At 38.4% G+C, this 23313-nt stretch overlaps 1 protein-coding gene across 6 annotated transcripts in view; it reads right to left on the reverse strand.

The window, feature by feature from the left end:
- Positions 1 to 23313, reverse strand: part of MYOM1 (myomesin 1) — a 73210-nt gene that overhangs the window by 34546 nt on the left and 15351 nt on the right. For all 6 annotated transcript variants that reach the window (XM_040068069.2, XM_040067982.2, XM_058419282.1 and 3 more), the window contains exons 4-16: positions 22037 to 22247; positions 20110 to 20267; positions 16390 to 16482; positions 15435 to 15523; positions 15248 to 15307; positions 13692 to 13856; positions 12925 to 13086; positions 9601 to 9742; positions 7279 to 7478; positions 5529 to 5585; positions 5031 to 5155; positions 3263 to 3446; positions 2082 to 2256 (exon numbers count right to left, since the gene is read on the reverse strand). In XM_040068069.2, the coding sequence (XP_039924003.1) occupies positions 2082 to 2256; positions 3263 to 3446; positions 5031 to 5155; positions 5529 to 5585; positions 7279 to 7478; positions 9601 to 9742; positions 12925 to 13086; positions 13692 to 13856; positions 15248 to 15307; positions 15435 to 15523; positions 16390 to 16482; positions 20110 to 20267; positions 22037 to 22247 (1821 nt within the window). The remainder of the gene's footprint in view (positions 1 to 2081; positions 2257 to 3262; positions 3447 to 5030; positions 5156 to 5528; positions 5586 to 7278; positions 7479 to 9600; positions 9743 to 12924; positions 13087 to 13691; positions 13857 to 15247; positions 15308 to 15434; positions 15524 to 16389; positions 16483 to 20109; positions 20268 to 22036; positions 22248 to 23313) is intronic.

Here is a 23313-nt window from a genome sequence, read left to right on the forward strand (position 1 = left end):
CCTCATTCACACAATAATGTCTAAACTCATCTCTTCTCAGACGCACTATTTCTACACTCTGCCCTTCTTGAGACAAGTTTCTGTGTTTTAACAGGGTCTACCTTACTTCTACCAGTACATAAAATCCATACTTCCCAATAAAAAAAATGGGAAAATCTGCACTGGTAAGGTCTATATTTGCTTCTTGTGGGATATTTTCATGACACAAGTAAAAGACATACGTAACACATGTTCCCATAAATCCCTTCCAATCAAAAATGAAAAATTGCAGAGTTCAGAAAAATTACAGGGCATTGTACAGGAGCTAAATTATTTTTGTACTTCACTTTCTTGCTTCAATACATGACAATATCCAAGTCAGACAAATTCTTTTATTTGAAGATGTTTACTTGATAATCTAATTGTCACATAGGAAAAACATTCATAAATTTTCTCTGGTGTTCACCCCAAACCCACAAAATTTCCGAAGACGGGAATCATTTATTTAGGAATAGATTGTGGTATGGAAATGTAATTTTTTTTTTGTTTAAAACCCCATTTATTATTCAATAGGTATTTTAAGTGTATTTTATTCCATGTTACTTTGATTTTGTTTTACTTCATAATGTAGTAATAATTGCACTACCAAAGCTACTGTCATGTGATGGCATATGAAGCAACTACCATGTGGAAAACAAACCCCAAGTTTTATTTTGGGATAAGAAAAAAAACACCACAACCCTGAATCAAAATTTTCAAAGCTGAACTTCCCCTGTCCATATTATCAGACTTTTCTGAGTAATTTACTCTCACCAGGATGTGTGCAGAATTTCAAAAGATCAAAATATACTGCATAAGGCAAATTATGAACTACAGCTAATGCTTTAAGATTGACTCAACCAGAAAAACCAAGAGTTAACAGACAGCCTGTGCCTGACTGCATCACAGATTATATCATACTGACTAAAAACGCAGCAATAGAAACCTATGCAGTGTACTTGTATCAAAATATATGGTAACTCAGAACACTGTTTTTATTTCTGTGGTGATTGAAGGTGACATTTCATATTTTAAAACAAGCAAAGAGCATGGAACTTCACCCACTTTCGATATAACTACAATATAACTCATGGAAATAGATATGAAAGGATGTAATAATGGCACACATAAATATAAGTGCCATATAAATGCACTAAAGAATACATAAAGGAAATTGTTGTGTCTGTGTTCGACCAAGTGAGTTTTTAGGTGCTTCTGATATACTAAGCATTTACAGTGCCCTTCTAAACAGCAAAGCTGCTCCAGGAGTATTTAGCAGAGCTTTACGTATTGTGATAAGGGTTGTCACAGATAGCAAGTGCAAATAAGCAGAATCAGTCAAAATAAGCAGGGACTACTTCTGTAACAGTCCACTTGCGGAAAAAGTTCTGCTCTTACTCCTTCAGACTCTGAAAATTACATACTTATTCAAATTAAATCGGATTTATCCCAGGAAGTTTTAAATCTTGATTATTTTTTCTGACTGGAGACCAAGCTTCATATAGGTAAGAAATGTGGGTTTGTACCCAATATTTAAGAGTGTTCATTAATTTCTTGATGATTACAAGAGAAAGAGCAGTCAGAAAGTAATATTTTTAGTGAGATATAGTCCACATGTCCTCCTGACAGTCCAGATACATAGTCCAGAAATGTTTAGAGCAGACTTCCAAAACAAAGCACTTTGCTTCCAAACATTATGCAGTTTAATTTTCCACATTTGTAACTTCAGTCATTCCTCAATGTCCTGTTTTTCATCAAACTGATAGGCTGTACAATAGCTAGAAGGAGCAAGCTGCTTCACTTTTCTTCATTAGCAATATCCATGTTTCTTCCCCCTTGACTAATTGTTTCTAATATAAGGTTGATTATAATTCGTCTTGGGACAAAACTCACAGTTTGAAATACGTTTTTATAACTTCTTATGAGCTTCACATGTAAGAGGGATTCCAGCCTGCTGGCTACCACAGAGAGATTAGCTCTACTATTACTAATGGCTGGAAAGCACATATATCCCGTAAATCAGACATTGGTGACCATCATTTCCATGGTTTAAGGTTAATTACCTTGTGCCTTTCACTGGGTTGTTATTGCACGGTTCCCAACGACCAGATCCTTCCACACTTGACTCGATGTAGTACCCAACCAGCTCCTTGGCATCTGGGGGCTCTGTCCAAGTGACAACAACTGAAGTATCTGTATTCCTAGTTGGCATAATACGGCCAGGAGCCTTGGGAATATCTGCGGGAGAAAAGCAGAAATAAATGAGTGGCCTGCCGATTAACATTCACAAATAAAACAAGCATGAAATGCTATTCTTGATTATACTACCAAGATTAGTACAGATTTAACCTTCAAAAAAACTGCTCTGATTTAAATTAAGTAATCTGTCAGGACAGGACAGGATCAGTAGGCTCAAGCTCACCTGGGTGGTGAGGTTGCTCACTTCTGTATTGCCCAGGATCCAGTGTTATTTCCCTAAAATCATGTTTAGTTTATCCCTCATGCTGAATATCTGCACCAGAGATGTGATTTAGAGCTTTGTAAAAGAGAAAATGCGCTAGGTGCTCATTGAAGATCTTGTGGAGCCCATGGAATAAGCCAGAAACCGAGGCTCTTGTTAAGTAGCAAAGGGTATCTACAGTGTTTTTTAAGAGACATTTTAATCTTCTTTAAAAATGTGTTTCATGCACATCCAAATGCTCTGAGAATTCAATAACAAGTGAACAAGAGGTAATTTGGGAGTTGGTTTGAAATCTACATTGCTGTTTGGAAACAAATTGGCAATGTAGGTATAGCTACTGATGATTTACTGTATTGAACATCTTGGCTTCTCTTCCAGTGAAAACAGTCTCTGCTTTCACGTAAGTATTAAATTCATCACTTTTGTTTAATTTGGCAAACAAGGAAGGTTAGACTCTACTGATGTCTGGGCTTATTTTCAATAAAGACTCTAAGTAAAACAAAACATTTTTGTACTTCCTTGAGTTTTCATTTTCTTTTGCTATTTGCAGTCTTTGCAGTTCTTGGCATCGTTATTTGCAGCTTAATTTCCTTGGTTTGCATCTGCCATTTGAAGGCTGAAGAACCAAAACAAAAAATATTTTAGCTAAAGGGAATAAATCACTGACTGCTTTTCATACTTGAATTATTTTCTGGGCAGCTACTTGCCTGCAGACAAAACAATTAGATCACAAACTGAAAAGTTACCATGGAGGTAATTTAATACACGTGAGCACACGCTTACCCAGTTTGTCATCCACCACAGTGGCTTCAGTTGCTTCTGAGGGTTCACCAATTCCAGCTGAATTGCAGCAGCGGACTCGGAAGCAGTAGGATTTCCCTTCAGACAAATCAAAGACTGCAAAGCGAGGGGACTTCACAGGGATCTCGGTGTTCACCCTTTGCCAGTCCTCTGTGCCAGCAACACACTGCAGTCAGACCCAGAAAGCAGGTTTAGAACAGAAGTATCTGAGGGCTGAGCATCTCACACAAGGCTTTTTCCCCTGCACCACAGAATTCATGTCTGCTGTGGAGAACAGGGAGACACATCCCTTCTTTGGGCCTTTCCACAGATGAGCGTATTTCAAAGCTTCTGAATCTGCCAGATGCTCACTTACTCCAGAAAACAAACAGAAAAGTTTACTGGTTTTAATACAGCAGAGCTAAACCCTCTCCACAGCAAGGAAGTGATGCTATTAACAGCACCCAGTCTGGACCACTTTCAAAATGAGTTTTGCAGATATTCAGCATTATGCTAAGAGCAAAACCCTAACATTATCACTTTGCTTCTAGATGCTCTTGTGCTGCTCTTAGTGTTTTCAGGGTGGCTTTCAGAATTAATCATGATTTGACCCCCATCTTCCAGAAAAAAAAAAAAATTGCAATTAATTTGTGAATTTTTTTTACTTCTTTGGCTAGAAATTCTACATACTATGATCGCTTATACCACTAATACCACTGATTAATTTTTTGCTTTGATTTACATTAATTATAATTGCAAGTAATGGTTCTGGTTTCTGAGGGATTCAAATTCACATATGAATATGTGAAATTAGTGCTCAGTACTCAGCATGTAATGGGTTATTAAAAAGTTTTCTTATGTGGAAACTCAAAATTCATACATTCATCCTCTCCAAGGCTGTTGCTAAGTGAAACTCATTTATTTAGACAAGATTTTGTATGAGAGATGGAAAACACATAATGGGAAGATATTTATGTCTCCCTTGATGACACCTCTAGACTGATAGGAAGAAACATTGATAAAAAAGTTTGTGAGCCAAGAGATGCAAGTAGAAAGGGTGATGGTGTGAAGAATTTTCTAGGCTAGCAGCCATGCAGAAACACCTCAGGAAAGCAGGACACTGAAATTAAAACTGATTTTTTTGTAGGAGATCAGAAAAGAAATTTTGTGATCTTTGTTGAGTTGGTGGAGCAAATGGAAAGCTACTGTAGAGGATAAACATGAAAAGGCAGCTGGAATAGAAAGTGCTGATAACACGAAATGCTTGCAAAATGCTTCCATCCAAAATGTAAACAATCTGACTGCCAGATAAGTGTCATTTATACAATTTTATATCTATATCATCTATATCTATATATCATATAGATATCATATATATATGACATGCATATACATAAATTAATAAATAAATACACATACATATATACACATACACACACACATATATACATATATATACACATATAACTTTTCTCTGTGCTTTCACATTATATAAGCTTCGTTCTCTTTACTCCAGGTAGGTCAATGACACAATTCAAGAACAATATTACTGGGTGTGACACATCCTTCATTTACTTTCCTATTTCCCATCTTTCTTTTATTCCCAGTTTATCTTAATCTACACTGACAGTTATCTTGATGAATTTATAATCCTTGCCCTAATTTGCAAGTCTGAGACAGAAATGAAAGTTAACCAGAGGTCCAGAAGAGATGACAAGACAAATGTAAAATATTGCCACAGCATGATTCTGTCCAAATTGTCCAATTTTACCTTCTCCACAAAGTACATGATACCCTCGTGGCCCCGCTGTCCTGGAGGTTTCCAGCTAAGCACAACATAATTCTTGGTGGCCTCAATAACTTGGAGGTCTGTGGGGGGGCCAGGAACAACACCCTCTGAAGGACAGGGAAGAATAGGAAAGGGAACTTGGATTTAATTCTTCCATTTTTGTATCAGAATTAGCATAATAATTAAAAATTAGTAGTATCAATATACATCAGCAGTTAATCTTTTATTTTAATGTAGTGTTAAAAGTCTTCCAAATATTTGGTTTAAGTTTCCTTCTTTTAATTCTAAGCATGATTTCGTTAGGTCCTGAATAACGAAACTTCACCTCGAAAACCAAGTTGTTGAGTTATTCAAGGTCAAGTGACTCTCAAAACAACAAACTTTGGGTGTATGCCAAAGTTCACTGAACTCACTCAGAGTTTTCCTCAATACTCAGCCAGCTTCACATTAGACATTTGTAGGCAAAAGGGCTGTGTTTACCTGCAGGTTCTTCCTCAGTCACAATAATCTGTCCAGTCCAAGGAGCAGAAGGGTGACCTGAAACGAATGTCAGAGATAATGGAGAACTAGGAGACCAGGAAATTTTCAAACAATGAGAAAAGAGACTCTGTTGTTCAAAACTAATAATTGCAAGATCCCCATGAGCTTCATTTTTGATTAGTGCTGTGGCTGTTGCTTATGTAGCAAGCTAGTAGTTACCCAAGCTAGTTGTGGGCTTTACAGACTGAATATTGAGACCAACTCAGCATTTAATGTAGCTAGAAAACGTAATCCACTGAAACGTCTATTCTTTCCTGAAATGTCACAGAAGTCTCCTAGGTGACAAGCAGAGCTATTTGGTTCACTCAGCTCATCATTTTCAGGGAATTAGTTTCAGCTTTATTTTCCGTCCTCTATTCCTTTGGTTTAACAGCTCATTTTTTAAAGGAACAGCCAAATTCCTGCAGGCTGCATCTTGTCTCTTCTTAACCACTTTCTCTCACATCACCGGCTTTTAAATCATGGGTCACAGCCACAAACAGTAACGGCTCAGCCTGACTAAACATGTTCACTTGATAAATTTGGGTGGCTGTCTGAGCAACAAGTATATTATCACACTATTGCAGTTATGCAGTTTTAACCAGGTCCATGCACTTTCAGAGATAATTTTTGCAAATGCTGTTCTCTGCCTCCACGTTGTTCACCTTACATTGGCTGATCCATTTTGGAGATCAAAGTAGAGAGGAAGCAGGTGGGGAGGAAAATTATGAGGGATGAGAGGAGGAGATAAGACAGGAATAGGCCACCCAACCCAGTCTTCACCTCCTGTGACAGATTCCATGCTGCCCATTGAGAAGAAGACTCCTCCCTCCTCCCCAAGCTTAGGGTTTCACATGTCTGACTGAGCGCAATGTTTCTTGGCAGTGCCAAATCTCTTTCCTCTGGCCTTTTGTTTTATCTTGAATGGAAACCTAGATCATCTAGCTGCAGCACTATGCACGGTAGCCCATACAATCTGGGACTGTGGGAGCACTGTAGCTTTGCGTACAATACCCCTTCACATTGGACCATTTTAAATTATAAAACTTCAGAAACATGGATAAATAGATTTTGGATAGAAGTGGAAGTTTATTTTAGGCATATGATTATACCATATGCGTAGAGGTGGGTTTGGAAGCAAAATGTCTGGGACATAGTGAGGCCACAGGAGAAATATCCTTGACTTGTAAAATGTTAACCGTAAAGCAGAGAGCTTGGGATCTGTTGGGCTGTCCTGATCTGCTGGGCTGTCCTGGTGTTGTTCTGATGTCATTGCAAGACTTGGATTGTCGCACAAGAACAGAATCATCCACCCTTGTCTGTGGCTCAGAGAGAAACTATTCACGGGATCAGTTCAGCTGTTCTGTTGGCTGAACAAAATCAAGCCTCTCTAGGCAATTAAACTCTTCTGCACCATTTTCCCCCCCTTCCTGCAAGTTTGGAGCGTAGCACTGCAGTCAGCCAAAGAAATTTCAGCAGATAGAACACTTAGTGCAAAGAGCACTGAGATGACTTCTTGGCAAAGCTGTCTCCAAAGAATGTTTCGGCTTTGCCTTGCTCCCTCTAGTGGGATTTTGAAGGCTTATGAATTGATAGTCATACGTTTAAAATAATTATATATATATATATATATATATATATATATATATATATATATATATAGTTGTGACTTCTTGAACCTCTCATGCAACCTGTAAAAAGCACATCTTACCTCTAAGCCTGGCTCTGTCTGCAGGATCCAGAGCAGCCACAGGCTCTGACACCCGGGAGGGCAGGCTGACACCAGCTTTGTTCACAGCTCGGACTCGGAAAATATAGGAACGGCCTTCAATCAGACCAGTGACAGGAAAACGAGCAAACTTCACGGGATTCTCATTGCACTGGGTCCAGTGGGAGGTGCCAACCTCACACCTGAAAAATACAAACAGCAAGGGCAGTGCTAGGAAGGGAAAAACATGAACTCAGGGCACACACATGCCTTTGCAGCTCCACCATCTGTTTGTGTTCATTGGCCGGTCCGTACCAGTTTCCTCAGCAGAATTATACACTGGTGACATCAAAGCAGCTGCACCAAGGCGTCAGGCTGAAGTACCAGCTGGGCATGCACTAAATCCCTCACAGCTTCACCCATTCTTTCCTGAACTGAAAAAGGGATAAGAGCAGACTCGCCTCACTGTTTAAACCCTCCAAAGTATGCTTAGGGAGTGTCAACTTCAGCTTACTTGAAGGGAGAGGATAGCTTACTTGCATATGTTGCCGGGAGGACATTACTTCATCGTTCCTGCACTGTGCTGCACTGTACATCCCACAGGATGCTGGGCTCATGGGGTGCAGAGACCCCCACTGTGAGTTCTGGGGCCATCCCAGCACAGGGATGGCTGGGAATGGGGTTAAAGTTGGGCACTCCGTCAGGCCCTGCTTCGGAGACCAGACCACTGGGGCTGCCAAGGGAGCCTGTGGTGTGCTGGCTGCAGCCCCTACCGTGACGGGACCCACCGTGGTGCTGCTGCTCCCACATCAGGAGGCTGTTTATGGCAGAAGAAAGATATGACCAGCAGCCACTTCAGCTCAGGGAGGCAGGAGAAGCCTGTGGTGATGGCTTCCCTGTATCCAGCAACATGGTCAACAGAAACACCTTTCAGCTTGGAAAAGAATATCTGGTGGGATATCTGCCAAAGAGAAAGCTACAGTTCCTACCCCGATTTCTTGGTACATGCAAGAATCTCTCCTGAGAATTGTTACCATCCCACTCAGGGTGGTTTTGTGGTTCTTGTGTCTGCTTGGGGTGAGGGATGCTCAAGCTTTGCTTCTGCCATTAGCACAGACGAGTCCTGCCGGCTCAAGTCACCCCCTCAACTCCACAAGGCAGTTAGGGGCTACCCAGGTCAAATATTTGGGTCCCTAAATACCTTTGGTGGGATCCAACACTGGAGAGCAGCAACACAGCTCTGAATTTGGGAGCAAATGCAGAATAAATGAGGTGAACACAACAGAAAAAGCAAAATGCCATTTCTCTTGCAGTTACTCTCGGTGCTAACATCCCTCAATAGTGTGGTTTTAAAATGAGATATTATTGTTCAGGGTCTAGTCCTGTCTTTTGTTTAGGATCTTTCAATGAAGGTTAAAGAGCCATAGCTTAGATCTAGCAGAGCATAGTTACAGCAGTGACTGACACTCAAAAGTTATCAAAACAGTAGTTACGTTTCAGTGTTAGATTTATTTCACAAAGCAATACCCTCTTTTTACAGATATAATTTATGTATATTCAAAGACATATAATGGCATATTTCATATAAATATAAATATAAATATAAATATACCTGTTTGTGTGTGTTTTTACATGCATTTAAATAAGCCCAGAGGAACCTCATATGATGGACTCTATTACTGAAACTCAAACAAATATTACCAGCACTGAAAGTTACTGCAAGTCTCAAAATACTAACTTAATTTCTTGAATCACAAGTTTCTAGGATCCTGATACACACAGTAACATATATCTGGGTTACTGGATCGGGATCCTGTTACTGGATCCTGATCCTGTAACACATGGAGGTTTCATATTTTTAAAAATCATTTCCATGGAGCTTGTGAATTGAAGAGCTGGAGTAACAACAGCATTTGGGAAAGAAATCCAAGACCCTTTGAGACAATATTTTGCTTTCTGGTACATAGTAACTATTAGGAGAGAAGCAAGAGAGCCGTGGTACTAAAGGAGCCAGAGCTGCCTGATGCAGAACTACCAAACACTACCAAATCCTGAGGCCCCTCAAGCCTCAGAGGAAGCAGCGAGGGCTGAGCTGCTTTTTGTTTTGTTTTCTATGCAATTAAATGAAGCAAGATGTGATTATATCCATGAAAGTTAGATCAGTCTAAGCCAATACAAAACAAAACAACAAAAAAAAATTTCTTCTGGCCAGCAAAAAGAATGAAAATAAATGACTGTTTTATCTCATATTTTTCAATGTGCCTTTAATTTTTTGAGCTGGAATGAGCAGCAATACAAGTTCTCCAGTCCAGCACACTCACTAACCTGTCAATGAAATATCCAAGGATGGGGTTTCCTCCATCGACAGCGGGTTGCTTCCAGGAGACAATGACATAATCTTTGTTGGCATCTAAGCACTGCACATCCAGTGGTGCACCAGGGGCTCCAGGGATTTCAGCATCAGCATCTTTGAAGATGGAGAAATGTGTTTGCAAATGTGAACTGCAGTTCTTTCACAGTTATTATCTTTAAGGACCAAATTGTGTTCCTACTGGCTTCAAAAAAGTATTTGCTTTTATATAGCTAGTGTTTTTATAGGTTTTGGCTTTTTCTTGCAACATTTACAAATGTTTTATATGCTACAGCATACTGTAAATGTAATTCACCTAGAAATTTTAGATAGAATTATTACCATGCATTCTGGTTAGGGAGCTGTGAGAGACACTGTTGAACTAAAAACTTGGCAGCCAGGCAATAGTTCAATCAAAAGTATTCATCCATTGGATATAACAATACTGAATTAAATATCTTATCTCCACCCATGGTCCTTCATTGCTTGATTTTGGTTGGCTGTGAACTGCAAAGGCACCAAAAGCTTTTGAAATTTAATTATATTACACATACATTATCACTGTGGAATAGAACCTTCATAGAGATAAGCATATTGTTCCTTTCAAGTGTTTACCACAAATCTGGGACTGCTGCTGTCAAAGGGCCTTGACTCCTGCATCAACTTCTGGACATGTCTTATCTAAAGCTTTGAAAAACAGAGCATAGTGCTGGGCACCGGGGAATTTTTACTGTTTGCAAAGAGTGTGATTTGTGAGATGGTGCAAATTTCATGTAGAGAAAAATAACCTTTGCAGGAAGATTCCTTGAGAGACTTTCAAATTAGAGTTGTTGTTTCTCTGAAGAATAACATCAATTTGCACAATTGTGATTGACTTCAAAAGAAGACCTAAGATGTATATACCTGAATAAAAAAAATCCCAATAAATACTATTCATACACTCCATATAAACTTGACTTGTCAAAAAGGCTTAATGTTTTGAGGCATTACAAGTTTTTGGTTTACAATATACAGTAATCCCAATTTTTCATGATTTTGACTTTCATGAAAAAATGCCTTGTTCGAGTATTTAATGTCTCATTAAGTAAAACAATAGTCTTCCAAAAGAAAAAAAATCCTAGCCCCACTTTACAGAGTCTTCTGTTACAGGCAGAGTAGCATCACGTGGAGCTTTTGAAGCTATGCCAAAGTTGCTGAGTCCAGGTTCTAATTACAGGTAACTTGTTGCATTTTGTTAAAGTGGTAACATACAGAGTAAACCATCCAGTTAACATCACAGAATACTAAGAAGTTTAATAGTAACAACAAAGTGTCTTCAGTGTTCTCTTCATGAAAGGTTTTAATTGCCCATATTTACCACTTGACAGAACACGAGACCACAGGTTTTTTTCCAAGACAGGATGGGAAAGAGCTGGGAGAGCCAGCAGTGCTGATCAGCCTCTAGGAGGGTAGGATTTCCTCCCTGATGACTTGCTGACAAATGATGACCTGCCTGTAGCCATGGCAGAGGAATCACACGTTCCCAAAGCCCATCTGAACGGGTAACATTATGAGCCTCCCTTCCATTGATACACTGATTTCTGTGCATGGCACAAAAGGGCAATTGCTCCAGCTTAAATACCAGAGCTGCCATTTAAAGCAAATTTGGCTATAGTTTAGGAGGAATGATGAGAAATACAGTAGCCAACCAAGATTGTGGGGACCATTTAAATAGGAATGTAGAATATAATTAATGTAATTGGAATTTGGTAAACACACCCATTGGCTAGGAAGACACTCTACTGAAAGGGGTGGTGGGTTCAGTCAGGTCACACCCGTGTTGCTGAAAGATGTAATATGACTGAGGGTGATCATTTATTTATATGGAAGCACAATGTAAAACAAATAAAGAAAGACAAGTCCTATTTCTTGTCACAGAAGCTTATTTCAATATGCTTTTCCTTCAGGTGACGGAAACGTCTGCTTCAGTTGTATTTCCTGGGCAGGTTGAAATCTCACACAGTTCTGCTGGACTTGGCAACAAGGAGCCATTCTGGGCATGGTCTCAGAGCCAAGAATTTCCAGAGCCTTTTTGAATTAGCATTACACACTTCAGCTGCTTTTAGCAGCTGGGACAGATATAGAATCAGCACACAGCATGACAGCCATGGCTTTTTTTAAAGAAGGAATTCTCAATGGGTATTCAATGAAGTTTTTGATTGTACAAGCAAACCACATTCATGAAAATTACATTTTAATTCTATTCTTCACTGCGTTACTTCAGAGAATCACACGCTGGTTGAGATTGGCAGACAGCTCCAAATATTGCCTAGCTTATCCCCTGGCTCAAAGCAGAGTCAGCCAGAGCTGGTTGCCCAGGGCCATGTCAAATCAGGTTTTGGGTGTCTCCAAGGATTTGGACTCCACAGCCTGTCCAGGTAACCTGTTCCAGTGTCTTCTTTACTCCTCTCCATCAGGTACACATGGAGAAACTCCTCCCATGGTCTTTCTCTTCCAGGCTGAACAGTCCCAGCTTTCTCAGCCTTTCTTCATAGGCTCTAAGCTGTAAATCACCTTCACAACCCTTCAGTGACCTCACTTCAGTGAGCCCATGTCTCTTTTGTATGGGGGATCCCAGAACTGGATCTAGCATTCTAGATGAGCCTCACCAGTGCTGAGTAAATGGCAAGGATCACCTCCTCAGCCTGCTGAAAATGCCTTTCCTAATGCAGCCCGAGATGCCACTGTCTTTGTGACAAGGGCACTTGTTCACCTTGGTCCACCAGGATCCTTCCTGAAAAGCAGCTCTCCAGACGTACACCAACCTATTCTGCTGCATGAGATTATGCTTCTCCAAGTGCAGACCTTTGCGTTTCCATTCCACTGTACCTTTTTCCTAAAGTGTGTATTAGAGAGAATCCCTCAAATTGCACAGAAAATCTTGATAAAAATTGTGCAGTTTAGCTAACAGTGGGATGGTTACAAAAAAGCATTTATAACTTATAATGTGCATTTTTCCTCCTTATGACTAATGTTCAGCACTCCGAACGCAATACCCTGAATTTCCTCCTCAGAATGTCAATGGAGTTTAGAAGTCTTCGGGCACACGACACCAAAGCCTGACACACGCATGGCTTTTTTATTTCCAGAGATAACAACTAAAATGTACATTGCTAGAATCTATTAATATAAAATTGTTATTCTATTGTTATGGGGGCTGTGGTGGGGGGGGGGGAAGCACCTGAAATATCTGAGACTGGTTTTGCCAACACCTTTTCCTCAGCTCTGTAGTGAGTTTTGTGCGCAGGACAGTATCCTACCTCGCACAAAGACATAACCGCTGTACTCTTCATAGTACTCTCCCATCGCCACTCGTAGCGTGTAAAGACCTTCATCCTCCTTGTTTGCATGAGTCAGTGTTAAAGAAGCTCGCTCCCCGCTCCACTGCATCTGCACCCATTTGGATGGTGTAATAAGAACACCTAGGAATTAGGGAATTTCATGATGAGAACCAGCAGGATCTACTGAAGAATAGATTCTGGGTACGGAGAATATATTGGGATAGATTGGAAATACAAGAGACCACTCTTATTATACAACATTCTGTCATTGAAGACAGCCATAAATAACATCTAATTCTGCTCTTATGACAATTTTTCTTTGATTTCAAAGCATTACTTCAGAAAACAATAGTTTTTTATCAGCTGTTACAGAGCACTGCAACCACTTAAAAAATATCTTGGCTTATGAATAAATAGTAAAAGCTATATGATAATATAAAAGCTATATGATATTAGTAAAAGCTATAAATGGGCCACATAGATGCTTGCTCTGATAAAAATGCTCTTAATTTAGATTCTTTTTAAGAAATAAAAATCCCTAGAAGATATTTTCACAGCGCCCCATCAGTTTTTTGTGGTTTCACATCAAAATGCTAAATTATGAAACAATTCTTGTTGAAAAAGAGAAAATATCATCACTGGAAAACCTGAGAAAATGATGACCAAATCATAACATTGACATAAGCTGAAATAAGTAAAGATTTACATGAAAGAAGGGTATATTTCTTCTTGTCAAACATTCTCACCGTTTCTGTACCACTCAATGTCTGGTTTGAAGCGCTTGATATCAGGATTGATGACAACTGTGCAGCCCAGACTCATTGTTTCGCCTTCTCTCCCAAAGGCCACATCAAACTTGTCAACAAAGCTGATTTCAAACCTGGAAGCATAGCCATGAGGGGTAACAGCAACTGTATAAGAGGAAAAAAAAAAATATTCTGCTTTTCTTTCTTTCTGTGACAAGAGTAGGAAGAAAAAGTATTCAGTGATTATGACTACAGGTAAAGTTCAAAGTATAAATAGGAACAATATGTATATTAAGTTGTCATCTTCAGAGGAAATTGCAGTGTTGGATGATCCAAGTCCTTTCTATTGCAGAGAATCAGCTATTTCTTCATTCATACAACTCTAGTTCTTACAGCTAGTTCATTTTAACAGGGAGAGGCTTCTGCAGAATTTAAGTTCAGAATTTTCAATATTTCTAATCCAGTGTTTTATCACAAGGTTTGTTTTATAACTTAAAAAGACTTCTATTTGTGATTAATTTTTTGTTCAGGTCAAGTTGATCTTTAGCTTATATGGTTCTTCTCTTTCCCCATTTTAACTCCTTGCTCAATCTCAGAGCAGTCATGTGTCCACTCAGCCTTTGTTTTGTAAGCTAATAAGCTTTCGTGGGGGTGACTATTAATACAAAAGGGTAGCCTGTTTCTATTCTTGTTCCTGAATTTATCTCTTTGAATGCTGTGTGTCCCAAGTGGTGCAGCTTTCCAGACAGGACATCCTAAGTGCCTTTCACTTGTGCTGTACAAACAAGGCAGAGGGGCTTCCACGTCTGTTTTGAAAACAGCTCAGCTGATAAAAGCTAAGGTCACACTACTTTTACTCATTCAGCCTACACTGATAACTTTCCCTCTTCCTGTGATCAGTGAATATATGCAAATTGTGATCTTCCTTTCCCATAAAGAAGAGATAGATCCCAAATTCTATTGGAAATATATGGGAGTCTCACCTGTCAAACATTTCATGGGGTACCTAAAGCATCTTCACCCACATGGCATATGTGGGTGGACTGTCTTATCATCATGGAAGCAATGATGCCAGATTGTTAAAATGTGAGGTTCTCAGGTAAAATGAACTTCAATTTTTACCTTGATATATCCCAAAATAGTCTATTTGGGTTCTGGATATTTAATCTTTGCTATGCATTTTCTGTGCGTTTTCACAGCTTATGAAACCACATAACCAGCAGACAACAATTAAGTCACCTAATCTATGCAGGCACATGCTTCCCCATGTCATGTTTTACATATTGCAAAAGAGGAAGTGGTTCTCTCTTTGACAGATTCTGTTTCATAGTGAAGTGCAGTATTAACAGGATGTTTCTTAAATAAGCAAAGAGACCTAGAAGGCAATGCCCTGTCCCCCTGCTAGTGAGGCTAACACCATCTGAAATTGTAGAGCTCCACACTCTTGTAAATCAAACCCGCTTCTTTGTAAAATAATGTTACTAAATGTTCTGCTTAGTCATGTGTCATGATGTCACAACTATAAATGGAAGTGTCAAAGAAAAATTGTAACTTACATGGAGAGGGGGAAAGATTTCTACCATGCAAAAGACTTGCATCGATTTCTCCTTTGTACCCTATGCAGAAAAAGACAAAATCAGTCACTATCACCAAAAGGTAAAGGCTCTGTGAGCCACAAAACCAAAACTGGTAATGTGCATCTTAAAAAAAAAAAAACCTTAAAGGAAATATTTTGCAACCTACTCTTTACCACAAGGGAAGCATAAACTGAAACTTCTCCTTTAACATTCAGAGCAGAAGCATGATACTGGGCAGTGTCATCAAAGTCACACCTGAAATTACAGAAATGATTAGGCAGAGCACCCATTTACTCTTTGCTGTAGCGTCTCTGTATTTTAGATTAAGAAAACCCTCAGAAATCCGGGTAAAATTATTAAGACCTTGGGAGACAGACACTGGACTGATTGTAGCCATTAGGTTTTTCTCAGTGTTAAATCCCAGTGCTTGAAATAAATGTCTCTCCTCAAATATCACTTACAGATTTGAAATTGGGAATACAGAGTAAGTAGGAAAAACTATCTGATGATATTCATCACTAATTTACTGTCTTCTGTGAAGAGATGCCTAACATGGAACTTGTAGAAATGGTAGATAACGTAAACTATTTTCAAAGGGCACCTGCCAGTATATAAATTTTCAAATCCAGGTTGTTGATTAGGTTTTATGTTTTCAATGTTTTTAATGCAAAGGGAGTGCAAAATTTTCCCAATTGGAAGATGAGTACTGTTAAAGATCTTTCTTGTATATAAGCAAGGACATCTCAATTCTGTTTCTCATTTCAGTATGAATTGTGAACTTTGCTATATTTGAAAAACAGTTAACTCACATATTTTTACATATTTAATTGTACTCGTCAAGCAGACAGATGGAAAAAGTAATCATAGATGTCCCACTTTTCTGACTCAGCCATAAAAAGAATATCCAGATAAATAACTCAGGTAAACTGCATATCCTCTATTGAGGTAAACCAGAACTGCTTCAGCATTAAGAAGACAGCATTCAGCACAGTTGATATCTCTGATATTACCTGACTTGATATCTCTTACATCCCCAAGAGGGATGTTCACATTTTGCATGTCTCATTCTATAGCAACCTTGCAGCTTAAGCTGATTGTTAAATTATTTACTATTTCCTTACTCGGTAATCTCCAGGGAGTGCAGCCCATATCGACTTTGAATGATATACTTGCCAGGGTGAGCCTGTACATCAATGGGCACGTTGTTTTTGTACCTACAGAACAGCAAAGAAGCAGTATGTCACAAAGAGAAGTCATTCTATACTTTAAAAGGTCAAGTGCTTGATATTTGAAGTAGAACATCAGCTTCTGCATGTCTCTTCCAGATAAACTGTAGTCTAACTCCATGGGAAGGCATTACACTATCTTTGGAAGTGTAACCTTTCTCTCTTTATCTTTGACCTGCCACAGGTAGATTTTATTCCCAAATTAAAAGAAGAAAATAGTCTTGAGTGGGATGAAAATCAGTTCATATTACCATGAACTTCATGCTGGTACTTGTAAAAGAAAGGAGTCACATGAACAATATCTCAGAGTTTTGTAAATGCAAATAAAATTTTTGTAGACTCCTTACTTACAAGCTATAATAAACACTTTGTCTGGTTCGACCTACTTTTAAAACCTTTATATATAAAAGTGTCAGGTAGAAAGTTAACTTTTTAATTTATTTGCAACTTAACAGGGTTGGACTGCAATACACTAAAATACACCGCTGTTCTCTGGCGCAGGTGTATCTTCAGGTGGGAACGGTTTACTGTTCAAAATTCCCAGTTGTCCCAGTTTGAAGGAAAGAATGAGCCAGTGCTTATCAGTGGTGAGCTGGTACTGCTAATTTCAGAATTTATACAAACAGCTTGAAACTCTCATAGTGGAAGAACAGTGGTGCATGATCAATTCTTCCTCTTCAATTGTTGCATAAAATGTCACTAATTCTGGACTATACATGGTGTAACCAAGTAAATGTTTGACTGAATCCTGTCTTAAGCAGCCATTGGAAATATGGAAAAAACTGGCAATAGAATCTAATAAATAAATTGCACTCTGAATTCTATTCAGTACATTTGGCATTGAATTGGGGTCCATTAAAAAAAAAAAAGTTTCCTAAGAGAGTGTCCTACTTTACATAGATTTCCCTGTTCCTCATAAGGTGTGTATATATACATATACACACATACATATATATATAAAGACAGTGAAATGATAAAGGATGATAGATAAAAGTATCTTAAATAAATCTTTCTTCTCACAACAGACAACCAGACAAAGAAGTTTGCTTCCTCATTTCAGATTTTATATTCTAAACCTTTCATGATTTTCAGTCAGGAAAGAGAACTGGTCTGGTGTCAGTCACTTGCCCCACTTCACCAAACAAATCAGTAATTAACGATTTTATTTTCACTGAGAATATTGTGAATTGAATATATTTCAAGATGAAGCTATATCCACAATAAATCTGAAAACTGTCTTTCAGCATCATCAACGTTGTACAATAAATAATATTTCCCTGACTGCTAATATTTGGGCATAATAATACACTGAGAGTTTTCCAAGTGGTTAAGTGAGTAAGGATCATAAACTCTCATTCTTTTATCCTCATCTTCCTCTCAGCAAAATGTCTATGAAAAGGGATTCAATTCAGGGCAGTAGTCTCTATCCTACACATCAATCATTTGCAGAGATGCCTGAAATCATTACCCTATTATCCTGGCTTAGGCAAAGAAAAATACATGAGTCCAGCAAGAGTAATACATTCAGAACCACTCTCCACACCATCTGTGAACTGGTGCCCCCGAGACTGAACTGCCTGGGAACATCAGGGCATCTTTATATTACATCTAGTGTGTCAAATATTTTAGAAAATAGAATAATGCCAGCAGTCCTTTAATATTTTCCAGGGGATATGAAATCATGCAAACAGGACTTAACTCCACAGTATATTTAAATTTTCTCCAAAGGGCTGGGCAGCTCTTGGATCCTGTGGCAGCAAAGTTGTTTGGTAGTGTGGGGTGCTGTGCAGAAAGAAACTTTTACTGGGTCATGCCAGCAGCAAGAAGACTCTCACTTCTTTTGTCTTCATTATCAGGTTAGTACAAAGTAATTGATTCAATTTTTGCTTATTTATATTCATCTATAGAAATAGGACTCATATTGGAAGGACCACTTGTTATTTCTGGAAATGCAAATTCCAGAGCAGCTAAGTCATTAGCTAATGTGGGACTGCAACCTCCCACTGTCATTAGCCATTGATAGTCTATGCTTTCTGCTACTGGTTTCAAATGTCCTGGGTTTTCCATATACTTTTTTTTTTTTTTTTTCCCAGGGGAGTCAGAACAGCTGCACCAGGCAGGTTTTCTTCAGAGAAAGTTAATAAAGCTTTATAGTTTTTCAGGCAGAGCATGAAAAGTCTTCATTGCTTATACAAAGAATGACTATTTGCAATATTCTACTGACATTTTGTTAGAAAGGCTGAATGAAAGCTGACAGATCCAGGTCAGCACTGTTATATATCTTAGAGCAAAGGCACCTGCTGAAAAGGATGTGATTTTTTTTTTTTCCATTAGTGCCACATTAGCCTGTGGCAAACTGAAATCCCTTTGGAATTCAGATGTACAGTAAAATGACGTATTAATTTTCACCATCCACATTTAGCACTTAGATGAAAGACTGGTTCCCAGCAAGAGCAAAGACAGACAGCTGAAGGCTCAGTTTAACCATGTCAGGTTTTGGGGATAAGGTGAATCTCAACTAAAGTGAAAATGAATTCTTGGGTAGGATTCAGGTTGCAGAGCTGGATTACAGCCATGAGTGTAGCTGACCATTACTTATATCCAGCTGAGACCAGATCTGAAGGGTTTGTCTGGAATCCTCCCCAGGTGGAATGTGAACACAGGGCACTTGTAACCCTTACAGCTTACAGGATGGGAAAACTGTGTCCATGCAGAGCCTGGCTGTCAGAGTCTCAGGAAGAGATCAGTGACTTTGTGGACTCAGCTCTGGCCTATTGATATACCTCTTAATAGCAATTTTTGACAGGCCCTGAGATTAAGGTTTTTAAGACTTAAATAAATGCAGAGTCCCTCAAGCAATTCAAGTAGCAAATTGTAATATATGATTATTATGTAACACTATGATATAGTAGATGTTTTCCTTCCAATTCAGCATATTCTGTGATTCTGTAAAATTTTCCAATAATTCCAAGGCTTTCATCTTATTTGGATGGTTCCAGATCTACCTGAATTCACAAACTTCAAACACGGACAATGTGTCTGCTATGAACACATCATCATAACTGAGATTTCACAGCATCATCAAAGGATTTCTGTTTCATGGAGATTCAGCACTATAACCACTCAGCTGCCAAAAAGTTTGCTCTTGACCAAAGCCTGCTTTAATGCTTCAGGGACATCAGTGTCATTCATAGAACTAAACTCAGCTATTTGGAAAACATTATCAAAGATAGTATGATAAATTAAACTGCTATTTTTCCTTAATCATTGACATAAGGAATATATTTGATGTCTTTACCAGATTTAAAAAAAAAAAAGTCTATGTATTCCTGGTGCTGTTATACAAATACTTTAAATATAATTATATTAATTAATTTACGATAATAATTATATAATTATTTGTGTTGTTGTTATTATGACTTCATTTTAACATTTTGCTCTTTTTCTGTACAATGTGACTTGAAAGGTGTTTGACAGGTCTGCCATCAGTACCTGATTTTTAAACTTTTTTTTTTTTAATTTAACTTATATCCTTCCAGAAAAATGACTACATTTGCTAAGATGACTTCAGATTCTGGTAAGCGGTGATTTTCAGTGCCAGGGATACAAACTTACCATGTAACACGGGGTTCAGGCCAGCCAGCCACCGAACAATTAAATCTAACATTTTCCTTTTCCCAGATAGTGTGGGAACGAGGCTCAATGATAAACTCAGGAGCATGTAAGAGTTTATCTTTATTCAACTTTTTATGGAATGCCTGAGTCTCTTCTAGCTGGAAAAGAAACATTTTATTATACACTTGATGACAGCAGCAGTCAGAAGTGAAAATTATTAATACAAAATCAACCCAAAAAAAAAAAGAAAAAAATGCAAAACCCTCTGCAATTTTTATTTAAACATCCATATTTACATATGTAATGTACTTATCTCACCTGGACACAGAAAACAGTTTTCATTTTCCAGAAGTTCTCCTTCCAAAATAACTAGATTTGATTTTACAGGGCTTGTCCCCTCAAAACTAAGTAAAATAATATTCAACATTTAATTACTTATTTATTAGTTTAAATACAGAGTGGAAGGTGAAATAGGCCTGAAACTCAGATGTCTTCTGTACTTGTGCTGTAATGCAGGGCTCTCTGTGCTTAGATCATCTCTGACAGAACTACTTTCAAACCTTTTCTCGTGGTACAATCTTTCATCCTCCCAAGGTAACTGGTTTGACTGCTTGACTGTCCACAGAGCTGGAAAAAACTCCTAATATGGTATAAATCTTGCTTTCTGCTAACTAAAAGATTTATTTTCTGCCCTAACTTTCAAATATATGGAGAATTACAGGTCCCTGTGTTCAGATTATAAAGAGGACTTTTGTAAACTAGGTAACTCCAGTTTTCCTTACAATGGTTTCTCAGTCCTGGACAGGTTCTATTTTTCCTCAATATTCATCAAACAGTGACTGCTTATTATCATAGACCCTAGAGACTCCAACACAACTAAATAACTGCCCCTTGTGTGTTACTCTAGATTGGTACAACTGTCATTAAATCGAGCAACATTAAATTTGTGACCTTTATAACTCTCAGATCCTGAGATACTTCTGCTTAGCCAGGCATTACTCATTTACTCAATCTTTCCCTTCTGTTTGTAGTAATTTCCATTGATTGTTATCAAATTTCACCCTCACTGTTTCTCAGCTTTTGAGATGACTTTGACTTTTTTACCTTGTCTCTGAAAGTGTTTACACCCTTTACAACCTTATGTCATAAGGATATTTTATAAGCATTTTGCCAATTCTTCTGCTCAAAACAATAAATAATAAAATACAGTAAGAGTATGGTGTAGTATGGTAATATAAGTAGTATAGTAATAGAAATAAAGTAATATATTTACTAAACTAAACATATTTGCACTTCCATTTCCCACCAGTCCGGTCACAACATTTGTAACTATGCTCTGAGTATTACTTTTTAAGAAGCTGGACAATAATAAACACAATTAGAGATTCAATTCCAGATTTCTTCCCTAATCTACACCAAATTTTCACATAATTCATACCCAATGACTAAAACTCTGGGGTGAACACTTTGGACAAACTTGCTCTTGGGCCATAAAAGTCCAGAAACTACCCATTCACCTACTTGAGAAAGATATATATATATATATATTGCCACCTTTATTCTCTGCCCAGCAGCTGCCTCATCCTCCAGGTGAAGGATGCTGTGCCATTCAAATAGGTGTGGGCATGACCAAAGAGCCTTCCCTGGTCCCCTACTCTGTCCTTTTCTCTCAGCACAACAGAAGCACTCCTGGTGCCTGCCTTGGGCACAGTGCCTCTCTCCTTATCCATTTGATACCTATATAACAAGACTTTCAAGTAATTCAAGAGATTTCCATTAAAAATACTTAGGTTTATTACTACTATTATTGTGATTGTCCATGGAGGAAATCAGGGCACTGGTGTGCTAGGCACTTTACAAACACCAAACAACAACAACAACGACTAATTTTCTTTTCCAGCTTAAGTATTAATTTCTAGTCTTTTACCGTTTTCCTCATGGCTACATGTTCAGCAGACTCCCGGATCGCCACTTTCCTTGATTTTTTTTCATGATGTTTCTCTTCAGAAGTTGTCTTGGCCACCTTGCTGACACTGACTCCTTCCCCTGTGGCAAAAAGGTTCCTCTTGGCAACATACGCAGCACTTTCTTTAATTCTCTCTTCTTCAGTGTCTGTGATACCACTGATGTTCACTTCTCTGAAAAAAATTTTAAAAAGCAGAATCCCATTGGAAAATGCTGAGAACATGTTCCATTTCTACTTGCTACCAAATCAGCTACTACAGTGGCCAGCATTCTTCTGCTACTACACTCTTGCATGTATTCAAAGCAGAAACATGGAAGGGATTCTGCAGAAAGACTGAGTATTTCTCTGTCGAAAGTCATGGCCATTTTCAGTGCCTCTCCCTCTAAATATGCCATATACATTTTCAATTTAAACTTTATCCTTCTGTGGCTTTTTATCTCCATCACTGTGAGGATGAGTGTGAGGCATACCCACAGATTTTCAGGTATTGACTTACAGTGTTTGTAACAACACTGCCAAAAGGGTGGGAGATAATTGTAGCTGTACAACAATGTCCTCATTTATGATTTATAAACACCACCCCCATATAACTGTAGGTAACAAAAATTCTCTTTGTTCATAGAAAACTCTATCCTATATTGCTTTCAGGAAGATAATTATGGATTTCCTTGAAGGCTCCTCTTCAGGCTTTACACGGAGGTGAGACACAAAGAATTCTCAATGAGTGCAATCCTGTTCCCACACTCCTATGTGGATGTACCTTTGAAACCACACTGTCTTGGCACTGTCAGGACATTACAGCTGCTGCAGTGGTGCGTACACAATGAGAGTTCCTTGACTTGAGAGGCAGCATTTATATCCTCCTGCTGAATTCAGTTACTTTAAGGAAACATTAGATAGCACACTGAAAACAAATTCTGTTTAAGTTCTCATTAAGCGCCATCTTGCAAGCACTATAGAAACATCACCTCTGTTTCTAGAGTGCATTTAAGCACAGCCTCTCTTTTATCATAAAACACTGACTACTACTATTACAAAGCAAAAAATAGAAGGAATAATTTTTTTCTCTGTTTTCTTTAAGACTGCCAACATTTTTCTGTTTTCTTTAAGACTGCCAACATTATGCATTTGATAGCACATCTCAATATTTAAAAAATTTGAATTTAAGCTCAGAATTAAGTGTCCTGCCCATTATCTATGAAGTCAATTTGGTGAGATGCAAGACTGTCAGGCAGTGG

Source organism: Hirundo rustica, chromosome 1 (genome assembly GCF_015227805.2).
Source record: "Hirundo rustica isolate bHirRus1 chromosome 1, bHirRus1.pri.v3, whole genome shotgun sequence".
In the NCBI taxonomy this organism is placed as follows: Eukaryota; Metazoa; Chordata; class Aves; order Passeriformes; family Hirundinidae; genus Hirundo; species Hirundo rustica.